Source organism: Vitis vinifera, chromosome 15 (assembly GCF_030704535.1).
Source record: "Vitis vinifera cultivar Pinot Noir 40024 chromosome 15, ASM3070453v1".
Taxonomy (NCBI): Eukaryota; Viridiplantae; Streptophyta; class Magnoliopsida; order Vitales; family Vitaceae; genus Vitis; species Vitis vinifera.
Window position 1 is genome coordinate 9536858 of NC_081819.1, and position 17591 is coordinate 9554448.

Here is a 17591-nt window from a genome sequence, read left to right on the forward strand (position 1 = left end):
CTACCACCTACACCTGCCACCTCGGGCCCCCACTCATGCATGGCCACCTTTGGCATACAATCCTAACCACTATACCTCATCTTTATTATTTCTTTCTTCATATTTTGATATCAAAGTTTAATTTTCAAATTTCCAATTTTCAAAACTTTAACTTCCAAATTTGATTTTCAAAACTTCAATTTTCAAATAATTCTTCAAAATTCCAATTTTTAAATTTAATTTTCAAAACCTCCATTTTTAAATAATTTTCCAAAATTTCAATTTTCAAATTTAATTTTTTAAGATTTCATTCTCAAATAATTTTTCAAAATTCCAATTTTCAAAACGCCAATTTTCAAACAATTTTCATAACTCCAATTTTCAAATAATTTTAAAAATACCAATTTTCAAATTTAATTTTTAAAAATTCCATTCTCAAATAATTCTTCAAAATTTCAATTTTCAAAACTTCCATTTTCAAATAATTTTCCAAAATTCTAATTTTCAAAACTTCCATTTTCAATTACTTTTCCAAAATTCCAATTTTCAAAACTCTCATTTTCAAATAATTTTCCAAAATTCCAATTTTGAGATTTAATTTTTAAAAATTCCATTCTCAAATAATTTTCCAAAATTCCAATTTTCAAAACTTTAATCTTCAAATAATTTCGCAAAATTCCAATTTCCAAATTTAATTTTTACAACTTTCATTTTTCAAATATTTTTTCAAAATTCCAATTCTCAAATTTAATTTTAAAAACTTCCATTTTAAAATAATTCTTCAAAATTCCAATTTTTAAATTTAATTTTCAAAACTTCCATTTTCAAATAATTTTTCAAAATTCCAATTTACAAATTTAATTTTCAAAACTTCCATTTTCAAATAATTCTTCAAAATTCCAATTTTTAAATTTAATTTTCAAAACTTCCATTTTCAAATAATTTTTCAAAATTCCAATTTTCAAATTTAATTTTCAAAACTTCAAAATTCCAATTTTCAAATTTAATTTTCAAAACTTCCATTTTCAAATAATTTTTCAAAATTCCAATTTTCAAATTTAATTTTTAAAACTTTCATTTTCAAATAATTTTTCAAAATTTCATTCTCAACTAATTCTCCAAAATTCCAATTTTCAAAACTTCCATTTTCAAATAATTTTTCAAAATTTCATTCTCAAATAATTCTCCAAAATTCCAATTTTCAAAACTTCCATTTTCAAATAATTTTTCAAAATTCTAATTCTCAAATTTAATTTTTAAAACTCCTATTTTCAAATACTTTTCAAAACTCCAATTTTCAAAACTTTAATTTTCAAATAATTTTCCAAAATTCCGACTTTCAAAATTTAATTTTTCAAAATTCCAATTTTCAAATTTAATTTTAAAAATTCCATTCTCAAATAATTTTTCAAAATTCCAATTTTCCAAAATTCCAGTTTTCAAATTTAATTTTTAAGAAATCTCATTCTCAAATAATTCTCCAAAATTCCAATTTTCAAAATTTCCATTTTCAAATAATTTTCCAAAATTCCAATTTTCAAATTTAATTTTCTAAACTTCCATTTTCAAATAATTTTTCAAAATTCTAATTCTCCAAGATTCTAATTTTCAAAACTTTCATCTTCAAATAATTTTTCAAAATTCCAATTTTCAAAATTTCCATTTTCAAATAATTTTCAAAAATCTAGTTTTCTTTCAAATAATTTTATTTCCACTCCAATTTTCAAATATTTTTTAATTCTACCACTTTTCATCATTCATTAGGGTTTTAAGTTACTAAAAATCATGTTTTTAAATAAACTTGCTACCTTTCCTTTTAGGTAAGCACTTTCACAATATTTTTTTTTCATTTTTCTCGATTTTTAATAAGCATGAATATGATTTTCATAATTCCAAAACATTGGAATTTGTGGGATTAATTCATGCAAAATCAATTAGGCTTTGGTGGGGGCCCTACATATAAGTGATTCCTTCTAATTGTCAACTGTTATACTTAATGAATATTGTCTGATCTTTGTCTTGCTCTTTGATATATATGTGATATATTTTGTATTCATTATTGTGCACTAACTATGTTTCATGATAGCGCTTTATTACCTGCTGCCAAGGTACGCTCTCACTCTCACTTTGTTTATTATTTTGTTATCATGACTTGCTTTTAATCTATGATCAGTTTGGTATCCATTGATCTCTTAGTTAATTGTCATGCTTGTTTCACCTTATTTAGTATAGACCTATTTTTAGGGGCTTAGAGAGGTGCTACAATCTTTACCGTACCTTCCCAATAAGTAACCTAATCCCCAAACCCAGGTTCAATTTTCCACAGATTGTATTTTCCAAATAAGGAGTCACACTTAGGGTTTTCTTTCTTATTTTGTTTTCCCTTAAAAATAAAACAAAAATAAGCGGCGACTCCAAGTCTTTTCTAAAAATCATATTTTCACCAAATAAATAAAAAAGCGAGTTCTACATCGAGTGGGAACGCATCGAGCGAAAATGCGAGGTCCACACATACGAGATGGATACACATGCCATCAGGGCATAAACCTAATATCTTTTAAGTACTCATGCTCAAGAGCACTCCTGGTAGTTATTCTTCTGTTGGGATCCAGGCACAACATTTTCTAGAAAATAACATAAATTTGTACAAGCGGATGGTATAAACAAAATACTTGTGCACATATCTAAGGATACAGATGTAGATTTTGAACAATTATACAAAACGATTGTACTAACAAAATAAAGTTGATTAACTAATTATACAAGGAATGTATAAGATAGTCCATTATAAAAGAATTTGATTATTTCTCTACAACTTACTTCTTTTCCTCACAAAAATACTTGAAACATTTTAATAAATGACAATAAAAAGGGCAAGTGTTAAATTTTTGTTTTCAAATTTCAAAAGATCCGATAAATATAAAAATAAATTGTTACTTTTTTAAGATAAAATTTAAAATGGAAGAACAAAATGATTCTTTGAATTAATTTTTTTATATATTTGAATTGATTTGAAAATATGTTAGAAGTATATAGGAAAATTAAAATATTTTAATTGAATTTTAAGATAAATTTTGAAAATGGAAAGTAACAATAACTTTCAAATAAGGCAATGGTTTTTAAAAATGTTTTTAAAAATTTGAGATATTAAAATTTTTTAAAGTATGTTTTAAGGATATAAAACACGACTATATTTTTATATAAGTTTTTTTTTAGGTTATAAAAATTATTTTTATTTTTTAGGTTGTAAAAATTCTTTTTATTTTCTATTTTTAAAAACAAAAAACAAGAAATGTATTTAAAAGAAACCTCAATATTCAAAATTTTTAAAATATATAATAATAAAAAAATCATTTTAAAGTAATAATGGATATTTAGAGATTTTAGGGATTTTGAGTTTTAAAATCATAAACAGTATTTGGGAGTGTGACATATTTTGATCTTCTCATGCTTAATGTTTTCACCTCAACTATTCACTCATGGCACAAAATCTCCACATGTTGGTTTTTAAAAAACCATATTAAGGATATTTTGGGCATATTAAGGTAATAACTCAACCATAAATCCTTTTGAGCATTTTTGAAACTTGCTCTACCCTCCAAAGCAATTATGCAAAGCATGTTTGCAAAAGTATGAGGCATTTAGAATCATTATTACATTCATCGCCCCTTTTAACATAATCGTACCAAGAAAATAAAGTGAAAAAATAGAATGAAACAAAATAAAATAAAATATCATTTATAATAAATAAATTACATTTAAATACTTGTTCAAACTTATTTCATTTATTTTTCTCTAATATAAATAATAAATAATTTTAAAACGTATAAATTTTTAATTATATTTAATTTTTTATTTTTCATGATAAATTAAATATAATAAAATTATTTTCAGTATCTTATACTGTATTTGATTTTTTAAAAATAAATCAAATATAAAAAAATTATTTTCCCTTAATAATTTTTTAAAAAAAAAAACCAAGAGAGAGATAACTAGAGACAAGGAGAGGGAGTTGAAAGAGGTTTTTTGGGCAAGAAGTCAAGGAAATCAGAGCAGCTGAAGAAGGAAAAGCAAGGGAAAGTTGTGTTGTGGATTACCAGGTAAGACCACTTCGAGCTTGATATGTTTTTGTTTCCTAATGTTCTACTTCATCCTTTGTTGATCTTTGAGCATTATTTGATGTTTGCTATGGACATCAAGGGCCACAGGTTTGTTTTGGTTGAACATGATTATTTTGCATAATATGCTATGTTTTGGTTCTCCTTGATACTCTAGATTCTCCTCTGTAAATAACTGTATTTTTTTTTTTTGGGTTTGGATTGGATGTTTGATAATTATATTGTGGACTCCTAGCTCGTTCCACCAGTCGACAGCCTGTTCATCACTCATGAAACAAGGCATTGCCTAATGACCCCTCGGGGTTCCTCATTTTTGCTCTGTTTTTTTAGCAATATTATTCTCTGTATTCCTCTACTCATGTGGATTGCCAGTTGTGGAAATGCCTTGGTCTGTATATCGCCATTTGAGAGTTCCAGTTTAGAGAGATCCAAGTCTCATCATCACCCATCCTGACTCTGACTGTTCTCTCCACCGAGTTTGGGAGCTTGTTTGGCTTATAATAGCGAGAAGAGAGGTGGACTTCTGAGTGATGTTTTGTACATCCACCCAAGCGACCTTTGGACCAAAAGTGGTATTCAGATTCGACGTATGGACTCTTAACCAGAGTTGGTCGATGAAAGGGTGAACGATGGAGGAGATTTTCGGATCATTGAATTGGGTGGTGGGAGACCGACTCAAGGACGTTTAAATATCATACTAAAAGTGGTGGAGTAATGGGGCAAATGTTTTGAGGAAAGCACCTTGCAATGGCAGATACTCATGAAACTGATAAAGCATTGAGATTTGGAAGATCAAGAAGTTGATTAAGGACATTAGGAAGCTTAAGGAGGGTTTCCAATTCCATTTTGAGGTGGTCCGACGTTTATAAGGGTACGGAGAGTTGAATCTGGGAGATGGGTCATTGATAATTTCAAGGATGCCTATATTTTGAGACCAGGGCATGTGCTGTAGACAGCTCTCGAAAGGATTGACCCGGTAAAGGAAGACGTAGAGGTTATCATGAAAGGAATTTCTTCTTTGGAAATCATTCCTGATAGAATCTCCATACCTGATCCGGTTGGTGATTCAGAGCTAACCAGTACCTCTTTGTTAAATGCAGTTTATAGAGTTACAGGTCTTTGCAAGGTTCCGAGCAGTGTCGGTGTTTTTAAACCATTGGGTTAACCTCCAAGTAGTGCTACAACATATTGTTGATGATACTTCTCTGGAGTATTGCTCCCTTATCCAGGAACGCTGATGATGCTTGGTGAGATAAAAAAAATATTTTGATGGACTCCGGAGCAGATGTTTCATTCTTCGATGGTGAAGGCCTTACCCCACTCATGCACGCTGCCAGGCTCAGACACGCTGATGCTATCAAGATTCTGCTCGAAGCTAGTGTTCCCTAGAACGCACTCTCTCCTTCCAATCTCTCTACCGGCGATTTCGCCATGGATTCCGGCCACTAAGAAGCATTCGAAGTCCTCAACGTCGGGATTCAAGTTGAATTGATCCAAGGAACAATCACAAGGAACGCAAATAAAAATGGTGATTCTGACGAGGATTGCTTAGGAGATAGAATTACTTTTGGTGAGGATAAACTGATGGATTCCAATAGCAAAGCTATCATGATGGCTTAGGAGAAACCATTGATGGAGGCTCATGCAAAAGTTGTTTGTTCAGGTGGTGGTCACATATTGAACATTGGATTTGAAATGGGTCATGAGAAATGGGGTAGCCGCAAAGGTGTGAAGTCGTCTGATCCAAGCAAAAACACTAATGACGGTGCTCGCACCAAGCAAGCGACCTTGAAGATTGTTCTTGGAGCGGAACTAGGTTATGGGCCTACACTTTCTGAGCATATTATTTTGGATGCTAGTCTGATTCCAAACACAAAAAGTTACTAAGGATAGTAAATTGGACATTGATGCAATTCATCAATTAGCCCAATATGTCGCTAAGTTTGAGAACTGGCTAAAAGATGTTATCTCGGGTGATCACATTCCTGAAGATCTATGATGAATTCTGCCCAGTTTTACTGAACTAGTTCAAATCAAAGGAGTTTGTAAAATTTGAGACTTTTGATGCTGCATTGGGTGAGTTCTACAGTAAAATTGAGAGTCAATGATCAGAACAACAATAAAAGGCAAAAGAGGACTTCAAGCGAAGATAACTTGTAAAGCTACAAGTTCAGAAGTTGAATCAACTTTTCAAATTGGGCTCACTGCATTGAAAAGAGAGGCGACAGAAGGAATACTCCTCCAGAATGGGTCCATCCCTGCTGCATGGTTTGCATGGCCACCTTTGGCATGCAGCTTTAGGCCACGTGTCTTTCTTCTTTTTCTTTTTCTTTATTATTATTTCTTCCTCTGAATTTTGAAATAATTCTCCACACTCCCATTTTCCATATAATTTCCCGGACTTTAGTTTTTTTTTTTTTAAATTTTCCAAACTCCATTTTTATCAAATAATTTCATTTTATTTTTTTCAAATTTTCATCTTTAGAATTTTTAGGATCACTCAAAATCTCATTTTCAATAAAATTTTGCCGCCACTTTTTCTTCTGGCAAACAATTTTCATAACTTCCATGACTTTAAAAAAATTTTAAAATAAGTATGAATTCATTCCCGTAATTCCGAATAATGGAAATTCATGGGATTAATTCATACAAAAAATAAATCGGGTTTTGGTGGGGGCCCAACATATGTGATTTTCCCATTGATTAATTGATTGGTTGATTGCTATCTTTGTTTGAATTATTCCACTCCGTGACATGCATGCAATTATTCTATGTTTGTTCATTAACCTTTGTTTCCCATGAAGTGAACTAACTCATCACTCAGGTACACTCTTTGCCTCCTTTGTTCATTCGAATGTTTTATTTCGATTTTCATTCGGTATCTGTTGATTTACTTATCAATCGCCATGCTTGCTTTATCTCATTAGTAGAGACCCATTTTTAAGGACTTAGAGGGGTGCTACGGTTTTTACCGTACCTTCCCGATAAGTAACCTGACTCCCGAGCCCATATCCGATTTTTCACAGACCACATTTTTCAAAATAAGGAGTCACACTTAGGGTTTCTTTCTTATTTTGTTTACCTTTTAAAAACAAAACAAAAATAAGTGACGACTCCAAGTCATTTTCAAAAAAATAAATCATTTTCAAATAAAAAGCGAGTTCACCATCGAGTGAAAGTACATGAGCCGAAATGCGGTGTCTACAAATAGGTTTTGACTCACTAATTTGAAAAAATATAGAAAAAAGAACTTCAATTTTTATAAATCAGTTTTATCTTTATCCATTTAAAAATACATGCAATTTTTCATAAATCAAATAATTATTTTCTAAAATACCATTTTACTTGATAATATTAAATGAAATTATTCAAAATTAATTTATTGATAAAAGTGTTTTAAAAATAAATATATTATAATTTTTTATTATATAATATAATATACAAATCATTATGAAAAAAATTCTTTAGGATCCGATAAATAAAATCTTTTAAATCCCCTAATTAATAATGATTCTATATTTTATATTATTTAAATCCCTTTATCTTCTTTTATATATATATATATATATATAATTAAAACTAAAATACATAGAAAAAAATACAATTAAAACCAAAAAAAAAAAACTTATAAATGAAAAAATAGAATATTTACTCCTAGATGTATTTCTAACTCTTTCTCGATATCCATATTTTTTACTAGTGTTTTAACCAAGTGAAAGTTAATAATTTAGTTTTATATTTTTAGTTTTAAAGGATTTTTTAAGCTTTAATTATATTTTAAAATTTTAAAATTTCTTATTTTATTAATCTCAAGTTAGTTACCATGATTAAATAAAAAAAAAACTTATTGATTGATGTTATTAATTAACATTACAAGTAAAAAGGTCCTTTCAAGGAAATAATTATTTAAATTATAAAAAAAATTAAAAAATATGAAAACATTTTTAATGGATGAAAATAATACTAATTTATAAAAATTAAATTTTTTTTTTTAGTTTTTAAAATTAATGAGTCAAAACCCACTTTTCCAAAAAAAAAAGAAAAAAAAAACTTTTTTTTACCTTATAAAATTTTAAAAAAATCAAACATAACTAAAACCTATTAAAAACTTTATTATTTTCAATTATTTAATTTTTAAGCAAGAGTTAAACATATAAAAATAATTAATGGACTTTAATTTTTTTAAATAGAAGAGTTACGCAAACCTTTTATATTTTTCTTTCTTTACTTCCTCAAAAAAGAGTTATGTATCATATTCTTCACTTCCTCCCAGTTTTCCTTTTACTTAAATTTACGGATTTTTTATAAATGTATGGCTATTGGGGAAAGTAATTTTTAAAACGCTGTAGATTGGAAAATAATTCCAATTCTACAGCACTTTTTAACACGTAGGATGAGAGTGGAAAAAAATAGTATTTTATATTTGAAAAGAAGTGCAAACCCATTTCCCCTACAACCCGTTTTCTTCTCTGCCTCAAAACTCATTTTGTCCTCTCTTCGAAAACCCATTTTCCCGCACACTAATCATGGAGTGGAGATCCTTACATCAACACCAATAGGAAAGAAGTGAAGTGCAAATCCGAGACACCATTGCCCCCGGGTGTTTTCTATAAGTTTGGTGGTTATATTTGGTGGTGTGGTTGTGTTTGGTCACCGAAAAAAGTGTGGGAAAGTTGAAAAAAAAAAAAAAAGTTTTTTTTTTTTTTTTTTACAATGAAACTGAGTAGACTAAAAATTATGGATAAAGTTTTTATTTTTTTGTGGTTCGGCTTGTTGTGATTCTATTTGGTTGCCAAGAAAGTGAGGGAAAGTTAAAAATTTTGTTTCCATTTTTTTATCGGCTGTCTCCGACACAATATTCGTCACCAATTATCGGTCAAAGGAAATTTCGGTAATTTTCGGGAAATTTCCCGATATTTCCTACCAGTGCAGCCCGCGCACAGGATACAAAACCTGTCCAATTTTTTTATATATATAAAAAAACATAAGATGCTATTTGGTAATCTGATTATGATTTGCTGGGAAATGTTGTGTTTTTCAGCCTAGCTCAAAAATCGTGGATTTAGGGTTTATGAAATTTAAATCCAATGGCACAAAAGCAAAGAGACCCCTAGAATAGATCCAGAAAGCACAGGGAGCAAAAAAATAAATAAATAATAGCATTTTTTTTTTTTTTCCTTAGGGGTTTTGCATGGATTTTCGAGAAAATCAAACGAGGATAAATTTTTCCAAAAATCGAATGGGGGATGGATTTTCTTGGGAATCAAACGGAGGTTGCAAAAAAAATAAAAAATAATATGATTAGATTAGTACCTACGAGGATTGGGAGTGGTAGAGGAAAATAGGGCATTTTTCATGAGGGTAAAATGGGATTCTTCACTTAGGTGAAGCTTGTTGCCAATGTAGCAAAGGAAATGCTACCAGCGGTGGCAAATTCAATTTCATGGGGCAAAATGGGATTCTTCACTGGGTTGCAACTTGGAACCAAATCCAACGAGATTTTGGAGATTATGGACGGGGTAATTTGGGTTGGGCTTAGGAAAACAATGAAACTAACCCAATCAAATATGGGTTAGATTTGGCTTGGGACATAATGAAGTATTGGATCATTTTAATTAAACAATTATTATTATTATATTTAATTAGCGATATTTAAATTTAATTAATTTTTAATTTTTAATTAATATTCAAATCATTTATCATATATAAAAATGGATATACTATCTTTTTATTTGTTAATAAAATTAAATAGTTTATCTTGTATTAAATTAATACATTAAATTGAATTTGATAAATTAAAATAAATTTAATTTGATTCAATCATATATATCTTTTATTTGTTCTTAGAGATGCATCATTTAGCTCGCCACTCCTATTACACCTATGGAGGTGCCATCCACCCCACCTGTAGTACCATTTGTTGCATCATCACCACAATCAATAGATGCTACATTGGTTGATGAGGAGTTAGTTCATATAGCAAATGATGATCAATAAGGACAAAATAATTATCGTGGTCGAGGACATGGTCGAGGACGTGGTAGGAGACGTGGTCTCGAGCTCATAGAGGGGTACATGTTAGCCCCGTAGAGCCAATAGTGAAGCATGCATATCTTGGACGTCCACAACGAAAGAGGAAGGCTCTTTCGTGCAATACACATTGAGAATGTTATTACATATGACTTGTATTTTGGATATTGTTAGTATTTTGCATATCATTATTTTGGACAAATACTCAAGATGTATATTTATACTTATTATATTTTGGATTAACTAACTTTTTATTAACGTAAGTTTTGTAGTATTCTATCTATTTTAGACTTATTTTACACAAAATAGTATTGTTACTATTTTGGAAAGGTGCTGACTTAACTGATATTTGGTTTACTTGTTTTAATTGGTTTTGGATTGAATGTCAAAATATTGATTATAATGGATAGATGTGATAAACTTTAAACATTTGGTTGTATAAAAGGTAATACTAATTAAGAGAGAGATTTCTTTTTTCTTTCTTTTGTGGAAAGTGTCTCTTTAAGAGACACCTTCAGCATAAATTTAAAATTTTTCACTGTTGGTATAGAAAATTGTGGAAAGTGTCTCTTGAAGAGACACTTTCAGTATAAACCTAATTTTTTAAAAATTATGGAACGAATTTTAAAGAGACACCTTCCACAATTCCTAAAAAACGAAATTATACTGAAGGTATCTCTTGAAGAGACACCTTCCATAATTTTTTTTTTTAAAATGGGTTGATATTGAAAGTGTCTCTTCAAGAGACATTTTCCACAATTTCCATACACAATAGAAAATTCCAAATTTATGCTAAAGATATCTCTTCTAGAGACATCTTTGGCTTTAAAACCATTTCCATAATTTTTAATACATATTGGATTTTGTGTAATTGTGAAAAGTGTCTTTTCAAGAGACACCTTTAATATAAATCCAAATGGCTGAAATTGTAGAAGGTATCTCTTCAAGAGACACCTTTAGTATATATTGGAATTTGTGAAATTGTGGAAAGTATCTCTTCAAGTAACACCTTTTGTATAAATTAAAATTTTTTGGAACAATAGAAACTGTCTCTTCAAGAGACATCTTTAATGCATATTAGATTTTATGGAATTGTGAAAGGTGTCTTTTCAAAAGACACATTTAGTATAAATCCAATTTTTTGGAATGGTAGAAGATGTCTCTTGAAGATACACCTTTAACTTAAATTCTTTTAAATGTGTATCATGATTTTGAAAACTGTGAAAGTCTCTCTTCAAAAGACACCTTCCACGTGGCCAAAACTGTCGTAGATCTATCAATATTTTTCTAACTACCATTTTTTAATAATTATTTTTTAAAATTGCTGCAAAAGTTATAAAAAAAAAACCCCCCAAATTTACAGTGAGCCAAACAGAGTCTCAATGTTCAGCTAATGTATAACTTACTTTTTCAGCTACACGTACAAAACATCAAACACACCACAGCCTCTACATCACTACACAACCCTACCTCCAAGTAAAGAGTTTGATCCACTGCTTCCACCATTCATGACTCAACCCTCCATCCTTAAAAACCAGCAGAGAGGCAGAAGAAAGACAGTAAAATTCATTACAACTTATCTCTCTACATATATAAAAGGCAAACCCAAGTTTCTTCATTTGGTATGTTTTTCAGGGAGCAGAATAGTTCAGTTACAAGCAAATTTAGAAGGGAAAAAAATGCCACTTATGTATAGCTCTTGAGACATGGAAAAGGATAATGAAACAATAACAACACCCTAGACAAATTCCCAGGCAGACTATGCCAAGAAACGGTTCAATGTAAATTTCAATTTAGTTCATGGGGAATAATAGAAAGAAAAAGAACGATTGCAGTGCAACACTTTTCTCACACAATCAAAACATAGAATGCTACACATCGATATAGACAGCCATACAAGATGGATACACATGCAATCAGGGCACAAACCCAATATCTTTGAAGTACTCATGCTCAAGAGCACTCCTGGCAGTTATTCTTCTGCTGGGATCCAGGCACAGCATTTTCTGGAAAATAACATACAAATTTGTATAAGCGGATGGTATAAACAAAACTGCTGCACTAGTTCTTAAAATTATATGCCTATTAAGATCCACATATTTGTGATATAAAGTGCTGAAAGGCTAATGACTGTAAGCTTGCTAGATGTTCAAAAGCCTAACTGGTTTTAACTTCATTTTTTAAAGAAAAGCTTTATGATGTTAGACCATCCACTTCAGAAATGTATTCAAGAGGCCTGGATTCATCTGATCACCATTGTAGTCAACTGGAAATGGAGCTAATTTTCTGTGGAGATGATTCTATGAACAAGCAGGGTGAAGTCATAATCCGGGTACTTTCTCAAAGGTTAGCAGAGAACCACAAGGATGCTCTTTACAGTAACACCCAATACTGTTTTCCATCAGACAAGGAAATTCAACATTTTTCCATCAATGTCACAAAAGGTAAGTTCAAAGGCACTTCAGGTCCAAAATAGGCATCTTAGATGTTTTGGACACACCATATTTTTTTTTTCTCCTACAGTGCATGAATCATTGCAGTTAGCAACTTCTGACCAACAGAGTTCAGGAGTCACAGATAATTTCTAACTGAACTTACAGAAAGGAGATCAATGCCAGCTGATTCGAGATTTGGGACAACAGTTGCAAGATCCTGCAAAGTAGAGGAAGCACAATATGAATCTTTCAACAATATGAAAAATCATGAGATAGATGCACATGCAAAACCCATTTACCTTAGGAGGCCACTTAGGAAAGGCAGACTTAAAATCAGGCAAAGAAGTCACTCCTGGCCATGTATCCTCATTTGGTGTGCCCAATACCCTTAATAGAAAAAACATAGGTGAATAGGAAATCATAGATCTTCATGCGAGTCTGAAACCAAATATGTGCAATAATTCCAAATTCTCAAACTTCCAAAATTACAACTGATACATTTTTCCACCAGAATATAAAATTTAAGCATACATATTTGACATCCCCAAGAACACAAGCAACATTTTGAACCATAATAACTAATCATCAAAATTAAATGGGTTCTACATCTAAGCTCTAGAACATGTCAAACATGGCAGAACAAGGTTGCAAAGGATATCTTCATGCTCAAAACTTCTTGCTTTTAAGCAATCAACTTTCTGGACATCATTGGACATGATACCCTCTTATTACTGATAAATGCATTAACCAAAACTTCTACATACAAAACAAAGTATTATTAAATCGTAACAAAATGAATTTTACATGCATAACAGAGCGCTAGATCAGAGAAAAACTGGAAGCATATTTACATGACATGGCACAGTTGGAATAATCATTCACATGCATGATTGAACCATTTTTACCACATTAATTATTTACTTCATCTTTTTCATATTATAGACAATGAGAGCGAGTTCAGTTAACTTTTAAAAGAATTGCTAGTATTCAAACTTCAAAGTCTACTGAAAATTTATAAAGAGCATGGCTTTTCAACTTCTAATCAAGAGGCTATAGAAAGAAAAAAAAAAGTACAACATGGTTAACACCTGAAGATCTTGAACAATTCATCAATCTCCGAGTCCCCAGGAAACAATGGTCGCTGGTTCACCATCTCAGCAAATATACAGCCCACAGACCACACATCAACAGGAGTAGAATAGTGGCGTGATCCAAGCAGTATTTCGGGTGCTCTGTACCACAGGGTCACCACCTGGGGAGAACCACCAATGTTTATGAACCCAGACATAATAATGAGAGATGGTATCAAAAGGTTCACCAAACAAATTCCTCATATGTGATCTGTGGAGGTATAAGAAAGTACAACATATTGGTTATTGTTCTTGTCATTTTTAAACGTAAAAATAAAATAAAATCCTAAAAAAACTGTGAATTCCATCCTCATAAGAATTAACAAAAGCTTTTGCAAAGATTTTTATGTTCCTTTAGAACTATCCAATTACAATTTGACATAACCTGAAAGAGCAAGTTTCATCTTTTTACTTCTCAAATAACTGCATCTCCCACCTCAATGTCATTGCTTACAAAAATCAGTCTATGACAATTAACCCTTTTCCTATAAGAAAACCCAGCATGTTTTCATCCAGTTTGAGCTCTTTGTAGTTGGTTGTGAGAAAAGAAACAACCTGAATCTGTTCAATTACAGAAAAGTCACATAATAGCATCCTTTTCTTCATCAACTGTCTGGTTATTTGTAACTTTTTATTGCTTTTATTTTTTGTATGAGAGATATAGAAATGATAGTAATTTCAAAACTTCAACTTTAAACAAAGAAACCCTGGAACAAGATTGCAAAAAATTGATATGATAATCAAATATTATTAAAGATGCAAATACCAAGTAAAGAGGAAAAATCATGTGGAAGAGGTCACACGGATTGCACATTGATACCTCATGTGTAAATGTCCTAACAGGAATACCAAATGCTCTTGCCAATCCAAAGTCTGCCAGCTTTAATGCATTGGTACGACGATCTATGAGTAAGTTCTGGGGCTTCAAATCTCGATGAAGAACCCTATGAGAATGACAATAAGCAATACCACGGAGAATCTGATGCAGGAACATCTGCAAAGGACTCAAGTGTCAGAAGCCCCATCGCACCATTATCTCCAAGCATATGCCCAGAAATAAATATGAAAATAATTTAAAATATAGACATCAAAAATTGCACATCTTCTCAAAAAAGGAAAAGAAAAAAAAAATCACTAAAATAAATGATAGACATGCCTAGTGGTGCCAATTCTAGCCCAACTAGATACAAAACAACAATTATTTGTTGATAGAATAGCTCGAATTACTTAGAATTTGAGGATTACTATGAAATGCCCTACAAGATTCTGCCAGCAACAAAATCATGCACAAACACTAAATCAAGTCTACAAATAGAGGATAATTAAAGTCTTAATCATTCATATTAAAACAAGAAAAATAGTCCCAAAATATATAATGCAGGAACCTTCAAAAGTCAGAAGATTGCAGAGTCACCTTTATCAGACGTAAATCTTTGGCAAAATCCGGAGATGAATCCATGTGCTTCTTCAGATCCAAGTCCAGATACTCAAAAACTAGATATAACCGCTTCTCACTGTGCACTACATCCTGTAGCCTGTCAGACAACAGAAATCAAATATTTTATCATAAACAGTTGATAAATTGAACAAGAAAACTTAAGGAGAAATAAAAAAAAAACATGGACACAAATTATTTAGATAAGTAAAATAAGCATCATAAATAAGCCCCAGAGAAAGAGATATCTAAGTACACCAGGAGATGAAGGCATCACCAAAAGGACAAAAAAGGAAACAAAAAAAAAAGCCATACATACACACACAATACTCCCACTGTGACCTACCTGACAATGTTACCATGTTGCATCTCTTTCAAGAGGGAAATCTCTCTGATAGCAGTGCTTGGTACTCCTTCATCTTCCTGCTCCAAGCGGATCTTCTTCAAGGCTATAGTCTCATTAGTCACACGATCACGAGCCTTATAAACCACACCATAGGTTCCTTCACCAATCTTCTCAACTTTTTCATACTGGTACATTCACAAGCATAAGTAACTTAAGAAGAACGTCAATGATATACCACAGGATTGTAAGTAATGTTGAGAAATCAATTTACCTGGTCCATTCGGGTCAAACAGCTCACTGCTCAATGAGCAGTTCTAAACCCTGGAAGAGAGATAATAAGGCAACAACCCATTTAGAATTGGTGCAAAAGATGCAGAAATCAAATCAGAAAATAATCAAACATAAAAAAAGCATTAAATGAGAAATGCCAAAATATCATACAACAATAACCAAACAAAATCCAAAAAACCAAGCACCCAATTAAACCTTAAAAGAAGAATGACCACAACAAAACAAGAACAAATTATGCATAAGAAATGATAAGTTCTATTTAATTCACGAAATTGACCAAGCTACTTCACAAAATCAGTCATAAAAAGGCATCCATGCAACTCATCATATATATAGAAAAAAAAAAAGGAGAAAAAAATGCAGTCACTTTTCATTACACCATGATTTTTCAATTATCTGAATACACACTCTGAATGAAGAAAAAAAAATGCTAACAAGATTAGATTTATCATTTATCCACCCTACTATTCTAATTGACCCAAGAAACAGCCTGAATTATTAACCACACAACTACAATTTTTTCCCACTAAATCGCTCAGATTTGCTAATAAATCACTGAAACTACCCACTTCATCACTTGGGTTTACCCCCCATATCAATCCAATTTATGAAAAATCACTTAAATCTACCCAATAAATTCGGATAACCCACTACACCACACAGATTTAATAATATTCCACCCAAAATTATGTACTAAAACACTCAAATTTACCCAATACACCAATTCGAATCACCCAATGCAGAACTCGAATTTACCCAATAAAGCACTCTAATTACCCGCTAGAATACTCAGACTCTACTCACTAAACCACTGAAATTATCCAGTGAATCACACAAATTTACCCAATAAACCAATATAATCACCTACTAACTGCTCCAATTTTCAACAGTCAGTGGCACTCAATGTAATTTTTAGAAAAATGATGATCATTTTCAAATCAGATAGATAGAAATGATTCATTCGCCCAAGCCGATTCTCCTGTTCGATTTGCTCTCCGGCACATTGAATGGCATGCAGTGTACTTCTACAGAAAACTAAGGGCAATTTATTCCCTGAAAAGCAATTGAGCAAACCTAGCATCAGAGGCAATGTAAAACGGCGCCGTTTTGAATCCACGGAATCAGAAAGAGAGTCGGAAAACCGAGAACCAGTCAAAAGCTAATGTAAGTCTGGCGAAAACGGCGCCGTTTTAGTAAAGGTACAGGATTCACCACCAGACCATTTTCGCCGATCGGCATTGCTGCATCTCGCAATGCACAGTGAAACTAAAACGATGATGTTTTAATTCTGAGAAATCATTTAATTAGGTTGCCAGGATAAAAGATTTTAGCCTAGAAAAAAAAAAAACAAAGAACTGGAAATGTAGAAAAGAAGATAAGTAGAGAGAAGCGGAGGAGTACCTTTGTCCGTTGGATCTGACCTCCGGAGCTGCTGTGGCCGTCCGACGAAGTGGCGGAGTTCGAGCGTGAACGAGAGAGAGAGAGGGGATTAGGGTTTCTAGTTGGCTATGAGAAATTGAGGATGACGAAAAGACTTTTGTTCAGTTCGCTTTCTACTAAATGACCAAAATGCCCCTGCATCTTTTCCCACCTATATTCTTGCCTTATTTCTTTCTCCTACAGCAAGGCTTTGTTTGCTGGTCACCCTCTTTTTCTTTTTTCTTTTTTTTTTTTCCTCTTTTTAACTTTTTGTTTTTTGGACTGGATTGGTAAAATGTTTTATTAAAAAAATTATTTAGCTTTTGTTTGAAAATTGATCCTGAATTTATAGAGAATGCTGATTTTATGAAATTTTCATCAAGTCTTAACCAATTTTTTTTGCATTAG

General features: G+C 31.5%; 1 protein-coding gene across 4 annotated transcripts; it reads right to left on the bottom strand.

Moving 5' to 3' along the window:
• Window positions 1-11692: 11692 nt before the first annotated feature.
• LOC100262312 (cell division control protein 2 homolog) lies at window positions 11693-17377 on the bottom strand. 4 transcript variants are annotated; one of them, XM_010662936.3, is made up of 10 exons: window positions 17166-17325; window positions 16629-16817; window positions 15745-15794; window positions 15474-15658; window positions 15107-15227; window positions 14513-14686; window positions 13651-13814; window positions 12862-12949; window positions 12726-12779; window positions 11693-12133 (listed from the first exon to the last, which is right to left on the bottom strand). In XM_010662936.3, exons 3-10 carry the CDS (start codon window positions 15751-15753, stop codon window positions 12044-12046), a joined length of 885 nt encoding a protein of 294 aa, XP_010661238.1. In that variant the 5' UTR covers window positions 15754-15794; window positions 16629-16817; window positions 17166-17325; the 3' UTR covers window positions 11693-12043. The 4 variants fall into 4 exon arrangements, with proteins under 4 accessions (XP_010661238.1, XP_019081318.1, XP_019081319.1 ...); XM_019225773.2 differs by lacking the exon at window positions 16629-16817 and adding an exon at window positions 16839-17052 and having other exon boundaries at window positions 17166-17286; XM_019225774.2 differs by lacking the exon at window positions 16629-16817 and adding an exon at window positions 16839-17005 and having other exon boundaries at window positions 17166-17282.
• Window positions 17378-17591: the final 214 nt, after the last annotated feature.